This window comes from Diadema antillarum, unplaced genomic scaffold (assembly GCF_040938485.1).
Source record: "Diadema antillarum isolate AM-2024a unplaced genomic scaffold, OU_Dant_1.0 seq00000682_RagTag, whole genome shotgun sequence".
Lineage (NCBI taxonomy): Eukaryota > Metazoa > Echinodermata > Echinoidea > Diadematoida > Diadematidae > Diadema > Diadema antillarum.
This window is the reverse complement of record NW_027271587.1, coordinates 1,608,073-1,633,263: the sequence shown is the minus strand read 5'-3', so window position 1 is coordinate 1,633,263 and position 25,191 is coordinate 1,608,073. Positions and strand designations below refer to the sequence as shown.

General features: G+C 37.3%; 1 protein-coding gene and 1 long non-coding RNA gene across 2 annotated transcripts in view; one reads left to right on the top strand and one right to left on the bottom strand.

Moving 5' to 3' along the window:
- Positions 1 to 22,349, top strand: part of LOC139737132 (uncharacterized) — a 35,060-nt gene extending 12,711 nt beyond the window's left edge. The window contains exon 2 of the mRNA XM_071647811.1: positions 20,525 to 22,349. Coding sequence (XP_071503912.1) covers positions 20,551 to 22,305 — 1,755 coding nt within the window. The 5' untranslated portion in view covers positions 20,525 to 20,550 and the 3' untranslated portion in view covers positions 22,306 to 22,349. The remainder of the gene's footprint in view (positions 1 to 20,524) is intronic.
- Positions 8,137 to 9,940, bottom strand: LOC139737131 (uncharacterized). Its single transcript, XR_011711361.1, has 3 exons — positions 9,802 to 9,940; positions 9,258 to 9,363; positions 8,137 to 8,301 (listed from the first exon to the last, which is right to left on the bottom strand). It is a non-coding gene; the product is annotated as an uncharacterized lncRNA (long non-coding RNA).
- Positions 22,350 to 25,191: the final 2,842 nt, after the last annotated feature.

Below are 25,191 nucleotides of genomic sequence, written 5' to 3'. Positions count from 1 at the left end.
GGAGAAATGTATTTGATTTTTTTTTTGTTTCTATTTTATTAGAATATATATACCAGTGAATAGAGTAGGAACAGTTGCCATTGCTGGTGTAGTATAAGTGCGTTGAAATGTGATGAAGCGCGATTTGTGTTGTAACAAAATGACGAGTGTGTTTTCTATAACCCACTGCAGACAGCTGTGTGGGGAATGCGATGAGACAAAAGCGATGAGACAAAAGGGTGGAATTTCCACAGGTGCCAGATTCCGCGGGCGAGCCGTCCAGGGTTTCTATGTAGTACATTGTGTAGTTTTGTACATGATAGGGTAAGAATATTTTTAGTGTGTGACAGACTGAGCAGGGATGTGGTCGAAGGAGGAGTCGTAGCAGAACCTCGCCAATTATTAATCCTTTTAAGCCAGTCTGGAACACTTGAAGCCAGGGTTCTTTTTCCTCTCCACGGAGAAGAATACTCTCCATACTACCAGCAGTAAGTACTCTCGGTTATTTGTGTATTTTTTTTGTTTTGTTTTACAGGAACAATAATGATGTGACATGAAACGCATTATTTGTCATGTATGCCGTGTGAGATTGAATATCACTAACGTGATGGTGAAAACAGTGTTATAACAACATGGTTTTATTGAAGTTAGGTATGAATAAGACTGATACGTTGATGTGTACTGTTTAGAGTACATGTTACATCGTGCTATTATACGAAATTGAGTATTTAAGCATCAAGATTTATGTACAAAAAAAGTCAGCTGCCCGTAGTATGTAAGGTTTTGTAACACTGCTTTGATGATTTAGATGGCAACTGGGTTTCGGGACTTCGCCCCAAAGTCGGCAAGGTCATTCAAGATGCGGTGAAGGCTGCTGTCAACTGCGATACCGGCCAGTGGAAAACCAGTTCACTGGATGTGCTGAACGTTGGCTAAACTACGCTCTTCAATCCGCCTGTAGACACTTCTGTATGCTTTTTCGCGTCCAGCAACATTGGTGATGTACACTGACAATTGAACATTGGACATTTCATGTACTAGGAACAGTGGCCAAACAAGTTACCTGGCGATGTTATACGCCCGATCATATTTGAGTTGGCTCACCACGTTGCAATTTGGAGAGGAGTGAGATGTTCATTAGTGCCTATGATACACAACAACATATTTTTTTATCATATATGGTGCGACCGTGAGGTGTTCTTTCTTTTGTGGGCGTGACTGACAAGATGAAGGGCTAAGAAGCCCGAATGATTATTAGCTCAGCAAGAGGTTGTTGAGTTATGTCCCCTACACGTACACGCCTTCCTATGGCGAATTGTGAGTGATGTACCTGGAAGTTTGTTTGAGGGACCGTGTATAGTGAGCTCGAGCATTTGATGCTCCATTTTGATGCTCTTTTCGTAGCATTTGGAGAAGGTTGAGTGAATACATATTTTTTTGTTGTTGTTGTTCGATAACACAGATTACTTAGAAGTTAAACACTTAATGATATATCAGTAGGAGGATATTTAGTCGCTTCATGTGTATAGGACCATATAAGTGGGGGTGGTATATAGATGTTAATGGAGTAACGATTACCCGTGTGCATAGTTACAATTATAATTTCTAAACCCCCTTTTTTTTAGAGGAAGTGTTACAAGTGTTATCGAATGGTGTTAAACATGAGTATACTACACTCTTAGAAAAAAAGGTTCTTTTGAGCACCATTAAATGGTTCTCAGCACTGTCACAATAGCGACACCCTTTTTGGTGCTCGTGAGAACCTTTTTTAAATGGTGCTTGTCGGCACCTTTTGCAAAAGGTGCCCATTAGAACCTTTTTTTCCGATGAAATGGTGCTCGTGAGTACCATTTGAAAGGTGCCCATAGGCACCTTTTTGACTAAAGATGGGCACCTTTTTGACTCTTTTCAAAAGGTGCTCATGAGAACCATTTCATTGGAAAAGGTTCTAATGGGCACCAATGTTAAAAGGTGCTGACAGGCACCATTTAAAAAGGTTCTCACAGGCTCCAAAAAAGGTGTCGCTATTGTGACAGTGCTGAGAACGATTTAATGGTGCTCAAAAGAACCTTTTTTATTTCTTAGAATGTAGTATGTGAATTGATGTCTGTGTATTGTCTGTGTATTTTCTGTGTGTTTCACACGCAGTGCTGGTAAGTTGCTTCACTGGCACCATTCTTAAAGGTACATTTGTACATATCTGCATTGAAAATGTGCATCACAAACTCATTTGAAATGAAATGAATTGAACTGAATTTCATCTCATCAGTCAAACCTTCGTACAAAACCTACATATTAGCAATACATAAGCATGTCATACATTATCGTTGACACTGGAAAAAAAGCAAGGATAACACACCCATGCACACACAGTTTCACAAGCATGAATACAAACGTGTACATGAAGAGTTTGTTCGCAAAAACCAATAAGTCCATATTTGCCAACTGGAGATATTTGCGATTAAAGGTCAAGAAAAATAAAGAGAATAATAAGAAACTTTCTGCTTCTTTTTTCATATTTGTCCTAAAAGCAACTACAAAGGGCAGGCAAACAATTCCATTAAACAGGACCTTTGGTATTGTCACAGAAAACATACATTATATTGCTGGTATGATACTTGGGAGAGGATAAGCTTTACACTTCTCCACTTCACTTCACTTCACATTTATAACGTCGAGTACTTGAATTAACTTATCTCTGTTTGTATACGAGTGCCCTTTTTTTTGTTCTGCAATTTGAAAGCACATAGACACATCTATACAACTGCAAATACAAGAAGAGTATCAATTCGGGTTAATCATGACCTCTGACAATTTACAGCATGTCCTACGAAAACACACACACACACACACACACACACACACACAAAAGAAGACATTGTTTTATGTGAAGGATAATAAGAATCCCAAGGGAAAAGAGCTAGGATACCACACCCACATAGTTTCACAAGCATGAATGAACAAAATTCCTCAACCATGATCTAAAATATATAACATTGGGAATCAATAAAAATTAACACTTTTTAAAAAGCAGAGCCATAAATTCATTAGAGTAAACTATATACAATGCAGGCCTAAAGCTGAGGTTTGAATTTTCTGTCCTATAACCTGCCTATGACAATAATATGTTGTTAGCAATTTGGCAACAGTCTTTTAAACACCACCACCACGTACATGTACATGTACATTTTGTATTTCTGCAAAAACATATAAACTGGTGACAAGAGGTGCATCAGTGCTTTGAAATAATTACATAATATTCAATTCTCTACACAATACGTAATTCCTGCGTGGGTATAAATGTAATAAGTTTTACCAGTTTAGGTGCAAACTTTAAAAGTGTGCAGAAATCGACCACACAATGACTGGAGAAGTATAAAGAGCATTTTCCGTTTGTGCTCTTAAAGTTTAAAACTATGAATGACTCCACTTCTCAGATTGGCATCCGGTCCTGATCTCATTACGTCTAACCTCCCCCCCCCCCCTCATACAGTTGATTCAAAGTTGTTAAATGCGAATTATAGTGAAACATTATCACTGGTACATTGTAAGTTGCAAATACTGTATTGGGATCATAACAAAACATATGTGACCCTCCATCACACAAACCAACAAAAAGTCCCCAGACATGAATTTTTGGTTGACGACAGATTCTGAAAGAGCAGCTATAAAATACACTATAGAAGTCAATGCAAACGGACTTACCTACCCTATCTACATATTTCTAAAAGGTTTTCTCTGGCAGCATCAGTGTTTTCTCTTTAACTCAGCTCATTCTTGGCTAGCGTAGGTTTCTGATCGATGCTGTCAACGGGCTATCCGGGCTAAAATTGTCATTCTGATCGATGTATTCTTTTGGGCACCCAGCTCATTCTTGACTAGTCCAGGGTTCTGTCTGATGCTGTCAACGGGCTATCACGGGCTGTCATTCTGATCGATGATTGCCTTAGCCACACAGCTCATTCTCGACTAGCCCACCATGTACCAGTTCTGGCTGATGTTGTGGATGGGCTATCCCAGGCTCTTATTCTGATCGATGAATTCTTGTGGCCGCCCAGCTCATTCTTGGCTAGTGTATAAGCCTATGGTTCTGGCCGATGTTGTCAACGGTCTGTCACGGGCTGTCTCTCTGATCAATGTAGAGTCCACCTTGTTCCCTAACCGCACCAGCGACCCAAACACGTCCGTACTGGTTATCGCCCCGGCCGGAGTTACTTGTTCCCTGGTTTCTGTGCATGTTGGTGTGTCCACTTCCCTGACATATGAATTGAAAGATACAATAGACCTACACCGCGTTAATAACAGAAAGTCATTGCTATAAATCGATAAACAGAACACAGCATTACATGACGTGACTCCTTAAGAACAAGGCTGAAAACATACAAAGAGATTTTGACCTAGGCCTACTGGGCTGATGTAGACAGACCTCTAGTATTGGCTCTAAACGTTAACACTATCAACAGTTATAACTTTAGAACAAATTTCCTTATTGCATGTACCGGTATAGGCCTTACCCCGGGGCGCTCCTTGTACACAGTTATATCTTTGCGTTCGGCGTTCGGGCTGTGTTTCGGAGTTAGTAGACTCTACTTTTGATAGGCATAAACGTTAATATGCAGGCCTAACTAAGTAACTTAGCCCGGCCCGGTCGCTATAAAAACGTGACAGCCATGCTCCGCACGGCGTCTGTTCGGGCTAGCCCATTGCTATGCCAAATTTCTAATTGTAAAGTGTTAACGTTAGGCCTAACATGTTATTGTTAGATCTTGATCAACTGTACTTGGTAAATATTACACAAGATAGCAGCTTCGATCAAATTAGATCTAAAATTAGGATCAAACCGTTATCGCCACAGGTTAATCACTGAGCCTGACTGAAAACGAAAACTGAGAGATGAATCTAACTTGAGACTATTTCATATACCGTCTTATTCTATGGGAAAGGAAGGGATTCGGTTAGTAGGTAGAAATGATGATAGTGGGTGTGGCCATTTATCTCGACATCGGTACGGTCGACGAATAAGGCCCTCGTCTGCATGTCATTGTCGATCTCGTCAGTGTGGCTGGACCGTCTGTTGAGCGGTCTGCCTTCACGCCCTCATTCAACTCTTCGTCACCATCACTGTCCACTTTGTATCAGTCTGGCAGGGTGCCTCAACATCTCCGATGACACCAGTTGACTATTGGAGTTTGTAATTGCACTCCAAATTGGCGTAAACAAAAGTTCTGTCTTTGATATTGTGATGTGCTGCTGCTCGCTGATTCAGTCATGGAAGTCAGATCCTCATCACATTCACAACGTATGTCGATAGTGCATTCAGCGTCAATAAAGATTAGTTGATTGACTTGGAGGGGGGCATGATGTATCAAGGAAGGGGAGCTCCTGACCTTATCTCTGTGATCTCCAACTATTTTCAAAGTTCCTCAAACTTCCAATATACGCTGCAGGGGTGCGGTGTTCAATAGAAATTAATTCCTTATTGATCAAATCGTCGGTGATACGGCGAACCGACGAAAACCGCCGCGCAGCGCAAAAACACAATTCCGAGAAAATCGCATTTGAAAAAAATGGGTAGCGTCAATGCACTAATTTCATACCTTCTCCCCATCAAACTGATGAGATGTTTGGAAAGTGGTGAGAGTAAGAGTTATGCTTTCAGAAAATGTTGTTTTCACAGAGAAACAAAGGCTACTGTTAATGAGAATAATGTGGAAACAAGGAACGTCAGTTCGTCGAATTCCCCCTTTTTGCGATCTCCATAGACCCCGTGTATAAGGGCGAGTACGACGAAGTGACAAATACCGCTGTGCGTCACTTCGTCGAATATCGGCGCGTAGGCGCAACGCGTGTAAGTCAGTGGAAATGATGATATTTGTCACTTATTACATGGTTCGGCCCATGCTCTAAAAATGTAAATGTTCTGTTGTCATGCCTGGAGTTTTAAACCAGGTACCACGCCAAAACAACAAAATAATATAGACGTAATTTGTTGTTTTTCCCCTCGTTCTGTGGATTTCCATGTTTTATTGACAAATCAACTTGTGTTCTTGTTAATATATTATGTACATGTACCTATGTGCTCTCTATTCTTCCCCTTTTTCACATCATTTGGTTCTTAAGAAAAAAAAACTTCAACATGAAAAGCAACAATAAAAAAAAACATTCTAGTGTTCATTAGGTCAGTGTTTTTTCATCATTTCTAGCATTTTCTGGTGTGATTCCGTCTTGCACATTGGAGCTCTATGACTTTCGGTCTATTTAATGTTTCAGTATATCTTTTTCTGTATCCTTCTATATCTATTTAAAAGCGTAAATGAGGGGAACCACCTCACCAAACACTGTCCTTTAGTGGGAACGATACATAAAGGAAATTTAAGGAGGGGCTCCTAGGAAAATACGTACATGCCGCCTTTGTCTCTCTCACACAACTCTCAGCTAGCAAATAAACTTATCATCACCGTTTTGCATCATGTCATATTTAGTTATATTGCAGAATTTATCTATTTTGTGATTTTGCAAGTGAACTTGCAAACAGTAGGAAGTACACTTGTAATCAAAATGTAAAACTCAAGGAAACATTCAGACATACTGTAGACAAGAACACACACACACACACACACAATTTCTCCCTCATACATACACAAATACAAAAGAGCATTTTGTCACCCAATAACTTACGAGTTGAAAATCACTTTAGATTTATTATATTACAGGAGTACAGTGATTAGTAAGCTATTCTTTATTCTTCTTTTTTAAATCCTACAAGCATTGCTTTTAGTAGGTTCCTCATATTTACACATCATTATATTACATGTCCTTATGCATTTGTGAAATTATGTCTAAAATTGAATGTTGTGTTATACATATTTTACTCTGAAATCAAATGGAATATGAAACCTGAAAATGGAATGTGGAATATGGAACTTGAATTAAAAAAAAAATCAAATGAAATTGCACAGATAAATAAAATTTACTAACTGGGTTACATAAAGTTTGCTGTCACACGCCTGGAAGTAGAAATATTAAGAATGCATGGCAACATGACAATAGATGGCTAACATATCTTTCATAATCATTAGAAATATTTTTCATAGTTTATCAAGCAAATCAAGAAAGCAGCTGAACTGCCAGCAAATCTATCATGGCAGAGATTTACTCGCATATACTGACATGTGTTCCAGTTCACATTCATTGCACTCTGAGGTTCTCTGTATCAATGTAACAATAATGATAATAATAATAGTAATAATGAAAATGATGATGGTAATAATAATGATAACAATAGTAATGATGATATAATGATAAAATCAAGCTCAAAGAGATTTGCATTTGTCCATTTTAAAATGCCTCCTTTCACTTATGAATCCGTTTGACTTTCCTGGTGCTATGATTAACCCCTATAATATTTATTCTTTTTCTGTTTTGTTTTTGCTTTATTTTGTTTTGTTTACTTTGCTTTTTTTTTCAAAGGTGATTTGTCTTTTTTCAGGTTTGGTTGATATCTGGCAGAGCACTTATACCATCGCCTATGGACTCATCTACGACAAAACTCTGAGTGAAGTTCAGGGGTTAGACCGCAACAGTCTGGTTGTAGCTCAATGCCTAATACTGCAATTGTTACCGTACATTTAAAAAAAAAAATCCTCAAACATGGATTTTTAGTTAAATAGTACATTCTGCATAAGCAGACTCTCAGCCTTTAATGGTCTATAACTCAATTGAAATTGATTCTTCTAACCTATTTGAATGTTGGAAAGAAGTACACACTCTGGAAAAGTATACTGAGAAATGGGCTCTGAAGTATCGCGTCTACTTAAGAGATTAAAATTACCAGTACGAGACAAAAGTATAATGGAAAGCTCCATAGCAACAGTAGTGAAGGGATGATCAGATAAAGCTGATAATATTAATGTAAACACAAATTAAAGAATCAGTCAAAAAATAAACAGTCAACATGTTTTATAAATTTAACATTATTTGTAGCATACACATGGAATTTGAAATTCATTATCATGTGTTTGAACTACACCACACAACAATAGACTTTTTCTTATTTTTTCACATGATAGCCTAAAAAGACTTGATATTGAACTTATTTGAATTTGAACTTACATGTTCTTGAAAGACATAGTATTTCAGAAATTTTTGTTGTGTTGGAAGATTTTGTCATAATGATCTATTAAAAAGTCACTATGAAGTCTGCATTCACGACTGTCATCACAGTGCAAGCAAAAAAAAAAAAAAAATCATAGCAGCCAAAACCATCATATCTTGCACTCAACTTGTCTGCATCACCCTCAGCAAGGTCCATGCCTTGAGAATCTATGTTTAAAAGAAGAGAAAGGAAGAAACAAAACGAAAGAAAAAAGCGAAACAAGAAAAAATACAGAAATGCAATTAACATTGGTAACATCCTGAAATTTTATGACACTCAAATAACATTCACTGTGCCTCATACAGAATGGTAAAAGTATGTAGGGTTTCGATTGAATGAATACACACACAACTAGCACAGATATGCAGAGCTGCTTTTCAGTGCTCAGTGATATGTAAACAACAGTTATAAATCAAGCAACAACAAAAAAATGTCTAGATTTTCATACACGAGACTTCGTCTCGCAGTTTCATTCTGATAACAAAAAATCTTTCTCTAAAGGCATGACCCACATGCAATGTGGGAATGTGATTACAAATAAAGACACTCCTTTGACGGAAATTTACATTCATGTCAGCAAACACTAAATCGATTTTTTGTTTTTGTTGTACAGCATTGTAACTTACTTCGTGTAAATTGGAGGTTCCGAGATAAAAATGAAATATGATTCAACAGGTTATGCAACAAGTCAGCTGCATTGCTATGCCAATGCATTTATCAATTTCATTTATTGATAGCAATACTGAAGCCCCAATTACGAACTACACAGACTTCAGCATAAAACAACATCCAAACGGGGTCTATAAATGCACTAGTTTCTTCATTACTTCTTTATAGAACAGTCCACATAAGAGGTGAGATGGCCTGTCACCTTGTTATAGTCTACAATGATAGCTAGAATATGAAAGAATGAATTCCTTGCATCTCATAAGCCATCACCTGAAATTGGTTGACTTCAATCTTTATTGAAGTTGTTTATTTAGGGAAAGTCTTAATACTTTCAGATTTAATTATTTGAGAAAAGCATGCCTGTGTTCTTTTATAGATGGATGTCAATATACAGTTTCTAGTCCATTGCTTGTTTTAAGAGCTAAAAAAAATAAATAAAAATGATTGAACATACCAAATGAAGACAGTGGAATATCCATGTCTGGGACTTTTCCATTTGCACCTTGACCCTAGTCCTTCACTCTGAAATGGATGAAGTTCACCTGTTTTCTGGTCCTTGCCTGTTTGGAGTTTATTCAAATACAAGAACAGCTAAGATTATACAAACAAAACACAGAGTGCCTGACATGGTATGATTAGAAAGTATGTTAGAGATGGGTGTATTTCTAGCTTTCGCTATAACTAGCAATAACATCAAACTGAAAAGCCCCACAACTGATGTTGAAAGATTGAATGATTTACTAGTATCAAGTGACAAGCTGTAATAAGGAGTTTTTACAGGTTGAAATGATTAACTCTGCAGAATATTGGGGTTTTTTTCAACATTGTAATAGCAGGAAGTTGTTTCGTTTGTAATCACAAATAATCACAGTACATCAAAGAACAAGTTTGCTTTAGGAGCTATGAAATAATTACTGGACATACCAAATAAAGACAGCAGGACGTCCATCCCAAAGTCACTTGACCATTTGATGAACACTTTGCTCTCCTGCCCTTACCTCTGAATTGGATGGAGTGTATCAGTCTGATTCTTGGCTGGGTGAAATTCAGCTGCAGTCGCGCCATACACCTGGATGAGACTCAGCTGCAGCCTGTCTCTCTACAGCTGGATGAAGTTCTACCATTGTCTGGTCCTTGACTGTTTAAAGTTCATTCAAATGCAAGGAGAGTTATATTTTTGGGTCTATATCATAATACAGATTAAAAGCATACACATGTATTGCAGTTTGCAGGGTATTGAAGCATGTTGGAGATGTTTTTGGGCAGTCTCCATCAAAGAATCTATTTGCAACCAACAATAAACTGAGGAAATGCATAGTTGTGAAAAGGAGGTGTACTAGTTTCAAATCATAGATAATGCAGGGTATTCCTGTTTGCAGCTTTGTAAGAGCATGAAAATATTTCAGTACTGAATTAAGGAAATTGAACAGTACACTATTGTATGTACTTTATAACTCAGTTTGTTTCTGGTGCTAGGAAACAATCATTGACGATAACAAATGAAGACAGAGAAATACTTGTCAGTGTAATTGTCATCTGATGACTGATTGCTTTCAGCATTTTTTCTTTTTGTGACAGCTTTCCATCCTGATCCTCTTGACCCTTATACAGTATTTGCCCCTTCCCCGTCCCACAGGCCTAAATTGACTTCTTTAAATAAAGACAAGTGGGTCCACCCAGTTTCATGATATTAATCTTTTTGGTTTGATCAGTATGTGAAGTTAAAAAAAAATGCATACAATTCCTAGAAGTGTCACTTTTGAACATTATGACTACCAAAAAAAAAAAGAATGCTTATTTTCAATTATCTAGTTTGACATAACAACAACCATTGTTTCTTTTTAACTTCTACTGACTGTGACTATGCAACTAAGAATTCAGAGACAATGTTGTAATTGCAGTTTTAGAAAATACACATAATGCTGTATAGTAGTTAAAAGTTTAAACTAAAACACTTGCATTTTGCCCTAGATGAATCTTGACGAGCTCGCTGGACTGCCATAGAAGTCTAGCTCTTGTGGGGACGTACTCAGCAGCTTGGTTCTGGGCCGGCTAAAGTTCAGCGGTCTGACTCTGGGCTTTGTAGCAAGGTTCAGAAGTCTGGTTGTAACACTGCAACCAATGATGTGAATACAAAATAAAAAGTGTGCATCACAGCTCTTGTTTGAGTATATATGTTACATATATTACAAGTTATTTCTGGCATCTGTATCAAATTTGAAATCTATTAACATGATTATGCACTACACATGTACACAGACCTTTTTTTTTTTTGAAGTTTTTTATTATTGAACAAAAAGACAATTCATTAATTTTGTGTTGTCTCATTTCAACATGTGGGCCCATAGTTTGGGATTAATGACCTCAGATTATACTAGGTCTTATCAATGAGCATCCTGGTTACAAGGTCTACATCTACCTCAGATCTGTATCTATAAATATAGATCTAGACACAGTTTTTTTTTTGTGGTCAGAATCTTTATGTTTATCTATCTACTGTAGATTTTATAAATAAATTCTTGCATAGTTTAGAGAAGTACACTAGTACAGTAGGTACACATAACTACTAGTTTTACAGTGGTAGGATCTAGACCAAGTGGTATCTATTATTCATACACACATTGGCAGTATTGAGAAGAACTTGGATGACCACCTACACTAGCTTTGTCTTTGACTGCCATAGGGCCTACACTTTGTCAAATGTCTACAACATATTTTTGGATATGTCTAAGGATTACTGGTACCAAGAAGAAATCCTAAAGCTACACTATCCGCACCAGTTTTGTTAAACAATGATCAATATGCTGGTACCAACAGTCCCCAGGCCTGAGTTACACTGTCTGAGGAACCATTTGTACCATTATTATCCAGGGTACAGTTATATTGGCCTACTGTGGCTTTCCAGTGGGGCTGGACACGGTTAGGTCAGGGCCTGAAGTGCAGCCACAGTCAGACTCTGATCACCGACTGTTGTCATGTCATCATGAAATTGATTTGTTAAAGATTTGTTGCCTGTTGTCTCCTAATACTAGAGTGTTAATAGTAATATGTATTTCTAGTTCTACTACCGGTACTACTCCTTTACCAGCATTGAAGTACGGGCCTATAGATAGGCCCAGATTTGCTAGTGTAGGCCTGACTAAAGACTCTTATTCTTAAATTTCTACTACACCCAACCGTTATACCGTTATACCATTGGCATTTAGCTGGAAGTTAAACTAGATTCGTTGATCTAGAACCCCTAGGTAGGTCTAGGAATAAGAATAGGATAGACTATAGTGTAGGCCTAGAATTAAAGACTCTTATTCTTAAATGGTAAAACGGTTAGGTGTAGTAGAAATTTCTACTACAGTCCCTACACCTAACCGTTATACCATTTAAGGATAAGAGTCTCTAATTCTCCCTCTAACCCTGTTAGGCCTAACGTTACACAGTCTATATTCTATCCTAGACCGCCTGGCCTCTAGCCTAGGGGTTCTACACTTCTCTACTGAGATCAACGAATCTAGCTTAACTTCTAGTTTCTCAGTCCCAGCTCTAAACCACGATTTCAGACATTCTATAGATTTATTCTAGACTCTCTAGATAGTAGGGTGGGACATCCAATTACCGGACGCTTTTTTTCGTGGCTTTGATTTTCGTACTCAGTGGATGAAATTTCGGCTAAAAATAACACCACTTATTCACAGACTCCTGGAAATCACGAATTCAGCCAACTTATGTCAATTCTTCGTTCCAGTTTTTTAGAAAATATGCTTCAAACATACCCCTCTAAAAATAGTTGTTTTTTGCGCGGTGCTAAATCGCATTGTATTACCGGACGCGATTTTCGTAATCTAATAATCGAGGTCTTTCGCACCTAGTCCTTGCACCAGAATCATAATTCATCCCACAAATCACCGTAAACATTCTCACCGAGCGGATGACAAAGAAAAAAAATCGGCAAATGAGGCTCAAATGTCGTATTTTACGGTAAAATGTCTGTCTTGAACATTTCGAACAGTTCACGCAATAAAACCTTGTGAGAAATCGACAACTGGATAGACTCTATACTTCTAGTTTACGTGCTTTGTCTATAGGAGCTGCACGCGCGGGTGATGAGCTGCGGGCCCCTTAGCGCGCAACTATTCCGCATCGTTCGCGTTTGAGAACGATAGCTACAAATATCCGATATCGATCAGTGAACTTTTGGTTTTATTGGAATCTTCAGCATATTTCCTGTATGTGAGTGGGATTTCATAGAATTTCAGTCGTGAAATGTGATTCAAACATGCATAAATATTAACTATGAAGAGGTGCGGGTCACTCAAGTATAAATTTGACGTAAAATGTGATTTTTTTTTCGTGATTTTACATTTTTATGTGGCGTTTTTTGCGATTTCGGTCCACACAAAGTTCTGTGAGGCTAATCTACGAAGTCTCGCGCGTACAGAATGTCATTAGTACGCAAAAATGTGCGTGTCCGGTAATACCATGCGTCCGGTAATACCATGCTTGCCCCTACTAGTACCCAGGTACTTGACAAATATTGGTTGTCACACTGTAACTCTCATTTCAAATGTAAAACAGTGTCTGACAGTGACACGCAGATTCGCCGTGACATGCTAGGGGGGTCAACAAGCAGATTTATGTATGTGTGGGACTAGGATGCCTACACCTTAAACAACGATCGTAAACATAGCGATTGAGGACAAAATGAATATTTGTACCTTTTCTGAATACTATCAGGGTACATTATATAAGTCCTAAAGGCATTTACAAACAAATTTATGAGAGGAAAAACTACGAAATCTACATTTTCCTTCGATTACTTACGGAAGGGACTTGATTTCGTCAGTTCGTCAACTTCTTACATGCAATTCACTCCATGCATAAACAAAAGCCGGCGAAGCGACGAACACGCTTTTCGTCAGTTCGTCAACTCTCAATATGCCAAGGTCGGGATTTTTTACATTTACATTTTCTCATTTTCTCAAAAAATATGAGTTTTCACGGCACGAAATTTTGATAGTTGATAGAGTACCTCAAAAGCAATCTTTTAATGACAAAAACTCAAAATCGAAAATCTGACCAAAATTTGGGTTTTTGTCACTTCGCCGTATCATCCACGAAATGTTCAGTTTGCTCCTCCTATTCGTTCCGGTGAAAACTCAATTTCAATTTCTGATTAACTTGTCTGTTGGTTTCTTCAATTACTGCTTCTCTGTAACCACTGGTAAAGACTTTATTGTTTCTTGGATAACAAAATGATAAATCAAATAAATATTAGTGTCCTTGTGACATCCAACGTCATCGTTGTTCTGGATCGTTGTTCCTGAATTTATCTTTGGAATTCCTGACTGACGCATTCCACTATACAATTAGTGTTAAAATAAGAGGGATAAATTCTGGCAGGGGGGGGGGGGGCGACCTTTAAGCTCAGAGGCCCATTAATGTTTGGAGAAAACACGTCATCACGTCATTCCCCGTAATTTGGTGCGGGGCTTTGAGGATGGAGAGTGCATGGAACTGACCACTAGCCAATAGCCAAAGTCAAAGTCATAAATTCCTAAGATCACAGACTTTTCTTGGGAGAGGAGAATTGAAATAAAAGAAGGAAATAGCTGGAAGGAAGATAAACGGTTTCATAAACTCCAAGAAGGGAAAAGTCTGAGCATATTGACGTCACAGGTTGACTAGGAAAACGACTGCAGTGTTTTGTTTTCTTTACTCTCTATCCTATTCTATTCCATTCTATTTTATCCTTTATTATATGTGCTAGTAGCCATCTGGGCTACAATAATTGTAAAACATATATGTTTGTTTTGTACATCTTAACCATGTTCATCATTAAATAATGACATCACAGATCAATATGGTGATATGTTGAGGTCATTGACCTCTAAAGGTCATCAGAGGTCAAAGAATGGTATTAAATGGGAGAAGTAGTGCAGCTTGTTGAAAATGTGGGTGACTAAATTTTTATTGATCTTAGAAATGAAAAGGGGGATATTGTTGTCGGTGTTGTACTATGCAAACCTGCAAATGGACTTTCTTCTCTTTCTGTGAATGTCATTAATTCCCTATTATGTGGTCTAGTGGCTGAAGATAAATTTATCTATCTCATGGGGGTTTAATATAGATCTATTGAAATATGATAAAGCAAGGGACGCACAGAATATTCAATTATTCTCTGCTCAGCAATTATTGTGTGAATTTATTGGTAACACCAACCAGGAGAACTAACTGTAATGATAATAATAATAATAATAATAATAATAACAATAATGATAATAATAATGATGATAATAATAATAATAATAATAATAATAATAATAATAATAATGGAGTCTTGTAATGCGCCATGTCTGTCGCACAGTGGCACTCCTGGTGCAGAAAGGTAAGACCTCTCACATTGCTTCATTCAGGAAAAGATCCCATTCATATGCCCGTTTGTTTGTTTGTTTGTTTGTTCAAATAACATCTTTGTAAAGTGCATTGATGCAGCAAATAACTTACTCGGAGCACATAAAATTTTCCAAGCAAATCATTGTTGCCTTCTAAAATGCACCTCAAGATTTTGACTGGAATGTTGTATTACATTGTGAAGAGGTGAATTCTGCCTATATGATGATATATGTACGGGATTATATTGCGAGATGTGTTACAGTACGAAAAACGCTTTCCTTCGCAATCAATGCAACAAAACTGCCGAACACAAAAAGAGAAATTGATAAAACCTTGGATGATTGAGACTATTCTGAAGTCAGTATTAAAGGTCCTGTTTTTCTTTGGGAACAGTAATTAAAAAGGTTTTCAGGGTATCACATTTGATGCATATTAGTGTATATGTATAGGTCAGTTGTATAAAAAAAAAAAATCCTACCATGTTAACATTTCGCAATAAAGTCTTGAATATAAGGAGATATCACTATTTTTCCAAATAAAACATAACTGTAGACGATTTAGTCTAGAAATACTTTTATTATAACTATCCTTCACAATATTTATGTTCAGCAATACTTAAACAGCAATTCTGATTCAAATTTTTACATTGGTTGTTTCTATCTCTACCTCATATTCTAGAACTATACAAGCTCTAAAGCTGACTATTTGTTTCATCTGCAAACAGTAAATTATATCTTTAAGACGCAAGAAAAAAAATTGAACAAATTGCATAAACCCAATTTAACCAATGACAGGCAATATAGTCTGTTTAGAAACATATTTAATGTTCACATTGAGAAATGTACAAGAGATTATTATCAAGATCAAAATCAATACCGAAAAAAAAGGTACATGGGGAATAGTGATTAATTCACTGATTGGTAAAAAGAAAATTGACAGTATAGAAACCCTGATTAAATGTTATGGGATATTGACGGAGACCCGCATGACATTGCAACTGTCATGTGATTGCATTGTCATTGCACTTTGTCAATGATTAAAGGTGTTTTTTTTTTCCATATCAATGTCACATTGCCAGAGTTACTTATGGAGTAAGTAATTACCGTTCTATTTCCGTTCTTTCATATTTTTCCAAGATACTTGAAAGACCTATTTATTAACGAGTGATATTTTTTGAGTTGGAATCAGTTTAAATTGAGTACTCAACAGCTCAACATCGATGGCACTGGTGAACATGTGTGATAAAATTGTGGATGCAATTGAATAGAGCTCAATGATTGGCATTTTCACAGATTTATCAATAATGCTTTTGTTACGAATAATCCCAGTATTACGTATCAAAATTGAGACACTATGGCTCGAATTCACAAATGTGGTACAATTTTGTCCATGGTTTAAACCATGGACAAGATTTTACCACCTTCGTGAATTCGGGCCATTGGCTTCTTAATGGAATTGTTTATGATTGGTTGAACAGTTATCCCTCAAATTGCTTTCCTTGTACTAAGTTTAAATCACGTGTTTCAAGTCTAAACAAATTTCCTCTTTGTAGTGTTCCTCAGGGATAATTTGTATGATCTTTACTCTTCATTTTATTCATTAACGACATTGAGAATTCACCCTATGCTTTCTTTTCTTCTCCGCGCTGACGATACTAATACCATTTAATGTATGAACACAAAAGTTTGAATGATCTTCAGTCAAAGACAGACAAGATAAATGTTCGTTTGGAGAAAGTGAGTGTATGGTTTAGTGCCAAGAAGCTGTCATTCAATCCGAAAAAAAGTAATTTCATGATCGCAGTTGATTCCATGACTTTAGTGCCTTTGATATTAATTTGAATGGTTTAAGAATACTCATAGTTGAATAAGTTTCTTGGCGTTTATGTGCACTAAAAGTTAAGTTTGAAGTATCACATGAGGGAAGTTGAGAAAAGGTATAAAAAAATTGTTTTATCTGTAGACTCCGGCACATTTTGTGTAACTTGAAATGTCTGGCGATTGTCCTATTCCACACTCATCCTCCCCTTTTTCTTTTACTACATATTTTTATGGCCAAACACATGCCAGTTGCACCTCAAAAATAGAAATAAACAAATAAATTAACAAACAATTTTTGTTCAAAATAAAATTGTTCGATTTATAGTTGATGCATCCCGAAGAAGTAATGTTGAACAACATTATCATGAAATGAGGCTTATGATGATCCATGATACACTACTTTTTCCACAAGCAGTTTTTTTTTTAATCACTAAACTATGAACAAAACCATACCAACCTGCTTTAGAGACCTCCCCCTCCCTCCCTCCTTCAATAAGAGCTATCATACTTACGGCACACGATCATAGGATCGTCTATACCTTGCAAGACATAGGACACAGAAAAACATCATTCCAGTATAACATTCGCTTTACCGGACCAAAACTAGAACCCACTTCCCCTTCACATTGCTTTTACCTCGTCGTCTATGAACGTTTTTGAAAGCAGATTTAAGAAATTCCTGTTATAAATCCACTGTAAAAAAAAAAGTAATGTATGAACACAAATCTTAATCCAGGGTTGAAACGAGCATACATGTACATTATTATTTCTTTCGTATTACGTCTGTGAACCTGTACCTTGCTAATATTCTTTTCTCTTCTTCTTTCTTTTGTTTGTTTGTGTGGTGTGTATGTAAATAAATTTTGCATAAATTATTTTCAAACTGTTATCAGGGCATCCCAACAAAAGCTACCTGTTTACCTGTTACTTCTCGGGACATATCCTGCATATCATATCTCTGTAAAGATATCTCATTTCATACGAATGTATCTTTGCGATTGATCCGATATATTGAATCCGAACAAAACTCTATCATCCCTTTAAGTAATAGATTCCTTCAAATCAAAGAGAGAAAGAGAGCATGATAAGTAACCCCATTTTAAGCAAAGCAATTATCGAATAACGAAATTTTAAAAAACATTTATAGGTACTACCTCCTTGGTCCAACAGAAGCCAGTCAAACATCCGGGCAGTTGCTACTACGGGGACAAGATGGTTGAGTAGTATATTACATCATGATTTAAAAAAAAAAAAAAACAGAAAACGGAACGCACGTGGTTACAACCCAAGAATCTATTTTATTCATGCTGTAGGGATGAATGGATGTCTATAAAATTGCATCCTGATTGGTTAAAACCTAACAATCATTCGTTTATAAACTTTGCAGAGGCATGGTTGTCTGGTTAATCGAATCCTGAATGGTTACAATCGCACGGACGTTCGGGAATGTATGTATTGTATGTATGTCTATCTAGTTAATCGCATCCTCGTCGACGAAACCAGACAAGTGTTCCCTAATACAAGCATGGTTGTATGGATGTCTAGTTTACAGCATCCTGATTGGTGTTCCGTAATGTATGCAGAGATATTTAGTTGTTCGATGTGGCACTTCGGCCCGTACGAGTGACAACCATACAGGAATTCTAGGGCTGCACAGTTGCATAATTGAACGATTTCTTGCGTGCTGATTGGTTAAAACATGACATCCATTCCATACATTGCTGTATAGTTGTTTGGTTGTGTTGAATTTCGTCACATTACGCCCGTCATAGAAGTAGGTTTACGTAACGCGTACAGTACACTGGCCAAGCGAGACCAAAAGAAAAAGAAAATGGGGTCGAGCGTCGTTAAATCATTTAATCTTTATTGAAATGCTGTCGTTGACTGGCTGCGTGCCGCGGTCGTTGCCACTTTCAGTTGAACAAACGTCATTTGTGTGGAATTGCTTTGTCGTACTACTGTGTGGTACTATGCAGTTAATATGCTGTGTGGTACTTCTGTGTGGAACTGCTGTGTGGTATTGTCCTGTGGTAGTCCGGTTGTATGTCCCAAAATTCCACAGGAATATCCTATGGTATTTTCCTGTGGTACTTTCCGTTGTATTTTCTCAGGCTTTGCTGTGTGGTACTTCTGTTAGGTACTGCTATGTGGTACTGGTGTGCGATATTGTATGGTTTTGCTGTGTGGTACGTTTTATTCAGGCTGTGGGGATGAACTATGTCAAAACACATTTGAACGTTTCTTCTTTAAGTGACAGCATTATTATTATCATTATTATCATTATCATTGTTATTAATGTATTTATTATTACAATTAATTCGGCTTTCAATCAATAATGTCAACAATACGTAATTAAAAAAAAAATCAGAACACACAATAGAAAGATACGGGTGCACCAGGTTGGGCAGTCCGGGTCTGGAAAGATCCAACTGAATGACTCTGGCCATCAGGCCATCCTCCCCAACCCACCTGAAGTTGGGTAATGCCTGATCTGGTCTATGACTGATGGAAATCATTAATAATTACACGTTTTTACGTAATTCATTGTTTAACTTAAAAAAAACCCTACCTTAACCATCGAAATGTATATTGCCTTGCAGGTAAGTAGGCCTAATCCCAGACAACGTGCTATATGCAAGTATGTAGATATTGAATTGTTGTGAATGGTAACCATTACCAATGCATTTTACTTGCTTGACAACTAAATCGAGAACACCTTAAATATGACAAAAGTAAACGATTACGCTGTATGTAGTACAGATGTCCGCTCTAGAAAAAAAAAGATTGCAATGTTCATTAGACATGTGTTATGGCTATTTTTATTCTTTCTTTCCTTTGGGAAGTTCCATTTTGCCCACTGGACACGCTCGGATTATATCCTTAGATTTGCGTTGTTCCTCAGACTTTCTTAAAGTTTGTTTGTTTGTTTGTTTGTTTGTTTTTTCTTTCCTTTTTGAGAGTACCATTTTGCTTATTGAGATTGTATCCTAAACTGTCCCCTTCAAAAAAGATTGGGCTGATATTTTGACCCCTGATTTTTCATTATATGCAAAACAAGAATGCATTAATATTCTCCGTTGTTTAAAATGAAGGAGGTTCTACAAAAGACGTATTCTGCAATACGAACACAAAAATGTTTCTGAGATGTCGCTTCATTTGCGTGTACCGATATAATCTGCCGTTGTTTTGTGATTTTACAAGACATATATGCATGTATTCTTTTAGATGATAGAGATAGGTTGAGAGAGGAAGATGTCAATACATTGTTCCCTTCTCCGATTTCATTTGAACGAAAATAACTGATAACAGCTCAATCTTTCTGAAATGAAATCTCGTTCTTTCATTTTATCTTTTTCTTTCTTTCTTTCTTTTTAAGTATGGTTACTCGACATGAATTTCAATGTCAAACTTTTAACACTCACCACTCTTGCATGTCAAAACCACAAGCCAGCTCTAGATTTAGTGGTTACGATTATTGATTGTTTTCCGTCTGTTTGTTTGTTTCCACTGGCAGCGTCACTCCTGCAGCATACGTCGAACATGGCAACCAACTTCTGTGAAGATGATAACACTGACTGTGAAGGATGTCACAGCAAGACCAAGTCACACATCACTTACCGCCGGGAGGTTCGTGAAAGGCTTTGTGACGATTGTGCCCGAGAACGACAGGACACTATCAAGGGGGTAGCGCGAAAAGTTAAATGGTTTTGTGACAAACACGATGGAGATGAAGCCAAGCTTTATTGCAAGTCTCATGAAATTCCAATTTGCCTTGCATGTGCCTTAACCACCAATCATGAAGCTTGTCAGAAGCATGACATTCAGGACGTTAAAACTGAAAAAAGGGATCAGTTAATGAAAATGTTACAGGAGGGGCAGGCGAAGAAAGAGAATATCGCGAGTTTTGAAGAAGACGTCAGTCAGCATCACTCACATATAAACTCTCACCTTAGGATGATCGAAAGGCAGATCAAGGGCAAAGAAGAAAAAGACAGAAAAAGTAACCTTCGTGAAATGGATGAGAAGAGAGTCAGGATCAATAGAGAGGCGGACGAGAATATCAGAGAAATTAATGAAGAAAGAAAGAAACGTCTTGAACAGGTTGAAAATGATGCCAAAGAATCCAACAATAAAGGGAAACGTAATGCAGAGGCGCTCTCACTTGAGCTCGGGAAAATCAAAGATGTAATTGACAAGTGCATAGTCAAGCTGCAAACAGAGCTCCGAGATAGGAGAGAGGAAATCAATGGTGCCATTAAGACAGCTGAGGATCTAATCATCGAAGAGGAACGACTTCCATGCGATATCTCTGACGTTACTAGCTTATTGAATCAGGGTCTTACAGTCAATGTGGAGAACATTAATCAGATCAGACAGCAGGTCGAAAGAATCAAATTTAAGACAAGAAAAGGACTTAGGATTGGTAAACTTGATGGAATGCAAGAGAAGTGTGTCCTGCATGGTACATGGAAACAATCTGATGGCACAGAGTGCATAGGAGCGATAAGCAATCACGAAGTAATGCTGACTCGCAACAATGCTCTGTATGTCGCCAATATAAAAACTAGAACAATTACCCCTGTGAAGATTCCTGGAATAGATCGAGTTGAGGACTTACGTATAGCCCGACTAGATGATTTCAGACTCGTCGTTACGTCTCAGGCATCTATGGACTACAGTCTCAAGATATTACATCGTCATTCGAGCAATCCTGATTCTGACGTAATCGCGTGGCGTCCCGTGAGAACAATTGACACATGCGAACTAGTTACGTTTCTCCATGTTGACAAGAATGGCTTGATTCTAACAGTGCTCTGGAATGATTCTATCATACACATCTATAACCCCGAAAATGGAAAACTTGTGCAAACTGTCAATTGGGGAAAAGGCATCGAGAAACATGTATTTGGATTGTCATCTATGTCGTCTGGATTAATCTGTGTGCTTACATATGAACTTATTCGAGGGGAGCGCGCCCTTTATGTAGTAAATAGGTTATCCGGCATCGAGTCCACTATTACCTTCAATGACTACAACAGTAGCGATTTAGACATTGCCGTTGATGAGTCAGATGACATCTATCTCACGTACTATAACAGCATCAAAAAACTCTATGTAGTAGATGTGCTTTCATCCACAGGCGTGAAGATATCTGAAGCCATAATAGAATGTCCTGGTCGTCCTAAACTCGTCACCACATTACCAAAACGGTTTACTGTATTCAATGACTGTACTATTTACAGGTATGAAAGGAAATCATTAACGTTTGACTGTCTGAATGCTCTGATGCCGTAGATTATGCATTTCTCTTATTCACTTTGTCGATATCGCAATATTAATCTTACTGTGTAGATTATAGACACTTGTGTTGATTTTTGTAATATAAGAATTGAATCACAGAAGAAGTCAAGTAGAGTAGCAGAAGTTTTAAAAATTGCGTAACAAAGTTCATAACATTCATACTCTGTTCTGATGTCACAACCGTCTCATAAGTGTGGTACATGTGAGCTTGTAGGGTGAATACCATCATCTAGTCCAGTCTTTTACGTGGTTGCAAACTTGCAATGAATATCACTGTTCAAGGAAATCACAAGAAACTTGAATTCTGCAACTTTTGTAGATGAAACCGCATCCATTCCGTCTGTCTTATTTTACTCTAATACTCTAGTCATTTAACGTCAATATGCTTGTGCATACAAATTAGTGTATGTCTGTAAGTTGAATGTCCATTGGTAAGAAACAAAATTGTTGACCAGCAGGTATCAAAAGCGCAATTAACTGATTAAGAATGTAGGGCTTAGCATGAGCTTACGTCTTCAGTGATCATTTGCAAGTATCAAATATCATCCTATTTATGTACTCTTTTCTTCTTCTTCATTTTTTTAGCTGCTACCTGCAGGGAATTTTCATTTCCAAACTTTGACAGTCTGCCGAGAGCGGCATTCCTACACCCACAGCTGTGAATAGCTTTCTGTTTGGAGGGTGAAAATGGTCAAACCTAGTAACAAAAAGCAAATCCACTGTGATACTGTCAAACATAGACCGTGGACACAGAGGGATATTCTACGATTTCAAAGTTTCCATGTCTTTTGCTATCTATATGGAACATACAGTATTTGTATCTGAAAATTATGATAAAATATTGGGATCTTGAATCGGCTCGTTCCCATTTGAAGGGTTTGCACGTTAGTGAACAATCTGCATGAAACATACCTTCTGGAATTTCATCAATCGTCTCAAAGAAAAAAAAAGAGGATGACGTGAATTGACATGGATATCATTAGAAATGAAAATGAACGTACTCTATGCACAGTAACAAGCTATCCGATCAATCGGCATCGTTTAACGAGCATTCATCCACATTTTTAAAATTCACGGCACGATGGTAACAATACTTGTGACTGTTGGCAATGCGATAGCTCGAGAGTTCATACAAATGTTAGCACCCAACGCAAGTCGTCCTTATCGGTTTGATTACATATTTTAAGTCTTTCTTGAAAGATCGATTAAACATTATGGAATGCTGTCTGTATCCTGAATGATATTCTTGAACTTGAGAAAGATGGTAGGTATTTACCTATGTGGTGGTAATTACATTAGCATATGTAAAGTAATGGACCCCCCAAAAAAATCTTTTCTTAAAGTCTTGATAACAATTTGAAGAGGATTGCATGGAACGCATAAACAAACTAAATAGGAAAAATCAATGTCGTTCCACAATTTTGAGTCAATTTAAAATTTATTGATCGACTTAGATTTTTGCAACTCCCCCCCCCCCCCCCCCCCCCCCCATTTCCAAAAGTGCGACAGCAGGAGCAACATATCATATTGATGGTGGTTGAGCTGGTCTCCAATCTTCCACTGCCACAAAACCATCATCTGTTTGCCAGGCACACGTACATGTTGGAGTTATTTGCAATCTCACGAATTATATTTCTTTTGTCATGAACATGATTTTCGAATGTGATAACTGTTAATATATATCTTTGATATTGCTTAGTAGAGCTACGTATTTGATGGGTAAATAATTTGTATTCTTCTAGTACAATGTAGTACAAGAAGTTATCTAGGGCTTATAAATCTAATTTATACACACGTAAGTAGGTTGATAGGCTATATTGTTTGTAGCATACATCTACTAATGTGTTCCAGTTATTAATATTAGTGGGGTTTCTGTCATGACGGGTCTCTCATGGGTCTATAACGCATTAGTACAAAAAGACGTGACTACAATAGTTCTGGGTCCCGTTGCATAAAACTTTTTTAGCAACCTTAAAAAATTCAGGTTGGGATTTGCCCAACCTGAATTTTTTAAGGTTGCTAACCTAAGAACGTAAAATCCTTTGCATAAAAACTCTGGTTGGGAGCTTCCAACCGGAATTTTGCGATTTCAACCGGAAAAAAATTCGGTTGGAGTTTTATGCAACGGGCCCCTGGTATACAAGAGTATTATACTGTTCCTGAATAATGACTAGTGTTAGGTAAGTTAAGCGCCCATCTCCAATCTTTCAATGGTAATATTTACTAGAAAAGTCATCAAATGGCCATGGTTTCTACTTTCATGATTTGGATAGACAGGATTGAATAGGACTCAAAGCAAACACATTTGAAGTGTCAGTACGTGACTAAACCAACATTGACGTTAAACGCACATTGTCTCTTTAGCACATAGGTAGGCAATATCATAAATATCTTTTTCTTTTCATCAGCGTGCCAGTGTAGACTGTACCCATTCACCCTCACCGATAAAAAGAAATAATGAAAAATATAAAAAGATAGTGATGATATGAAGTAATAAATGTCACATTTTGATAATCCAAAGTACCTGCATGCATGATTTATGGATGAATTGGAGACATCTTGATGATTAGGAGTAGCTTATTTTCTACTAAATTAGCAAAATAAAATACAACGCACGTACTCTATATTAAGATGAAGAAAACTTAGAGATATCTGTAAAAGGTTAGTCGCCCTGGTGTCACTTTAGTGTGATAAAATTGTGTACATACAACCCACAGCAAACTAATATATTTACCGGTCATGTGTATGTAACATATAGATGAGTATGTGAAGGTTGTTATCCGAATGAAATCATTGTGCTGCGTTGTTGTTTATCATGAAGACATGCATGTTCATTCAAACTGTGTTGAATGTTATTTCTTTACTCTGCGCTCTAACAGT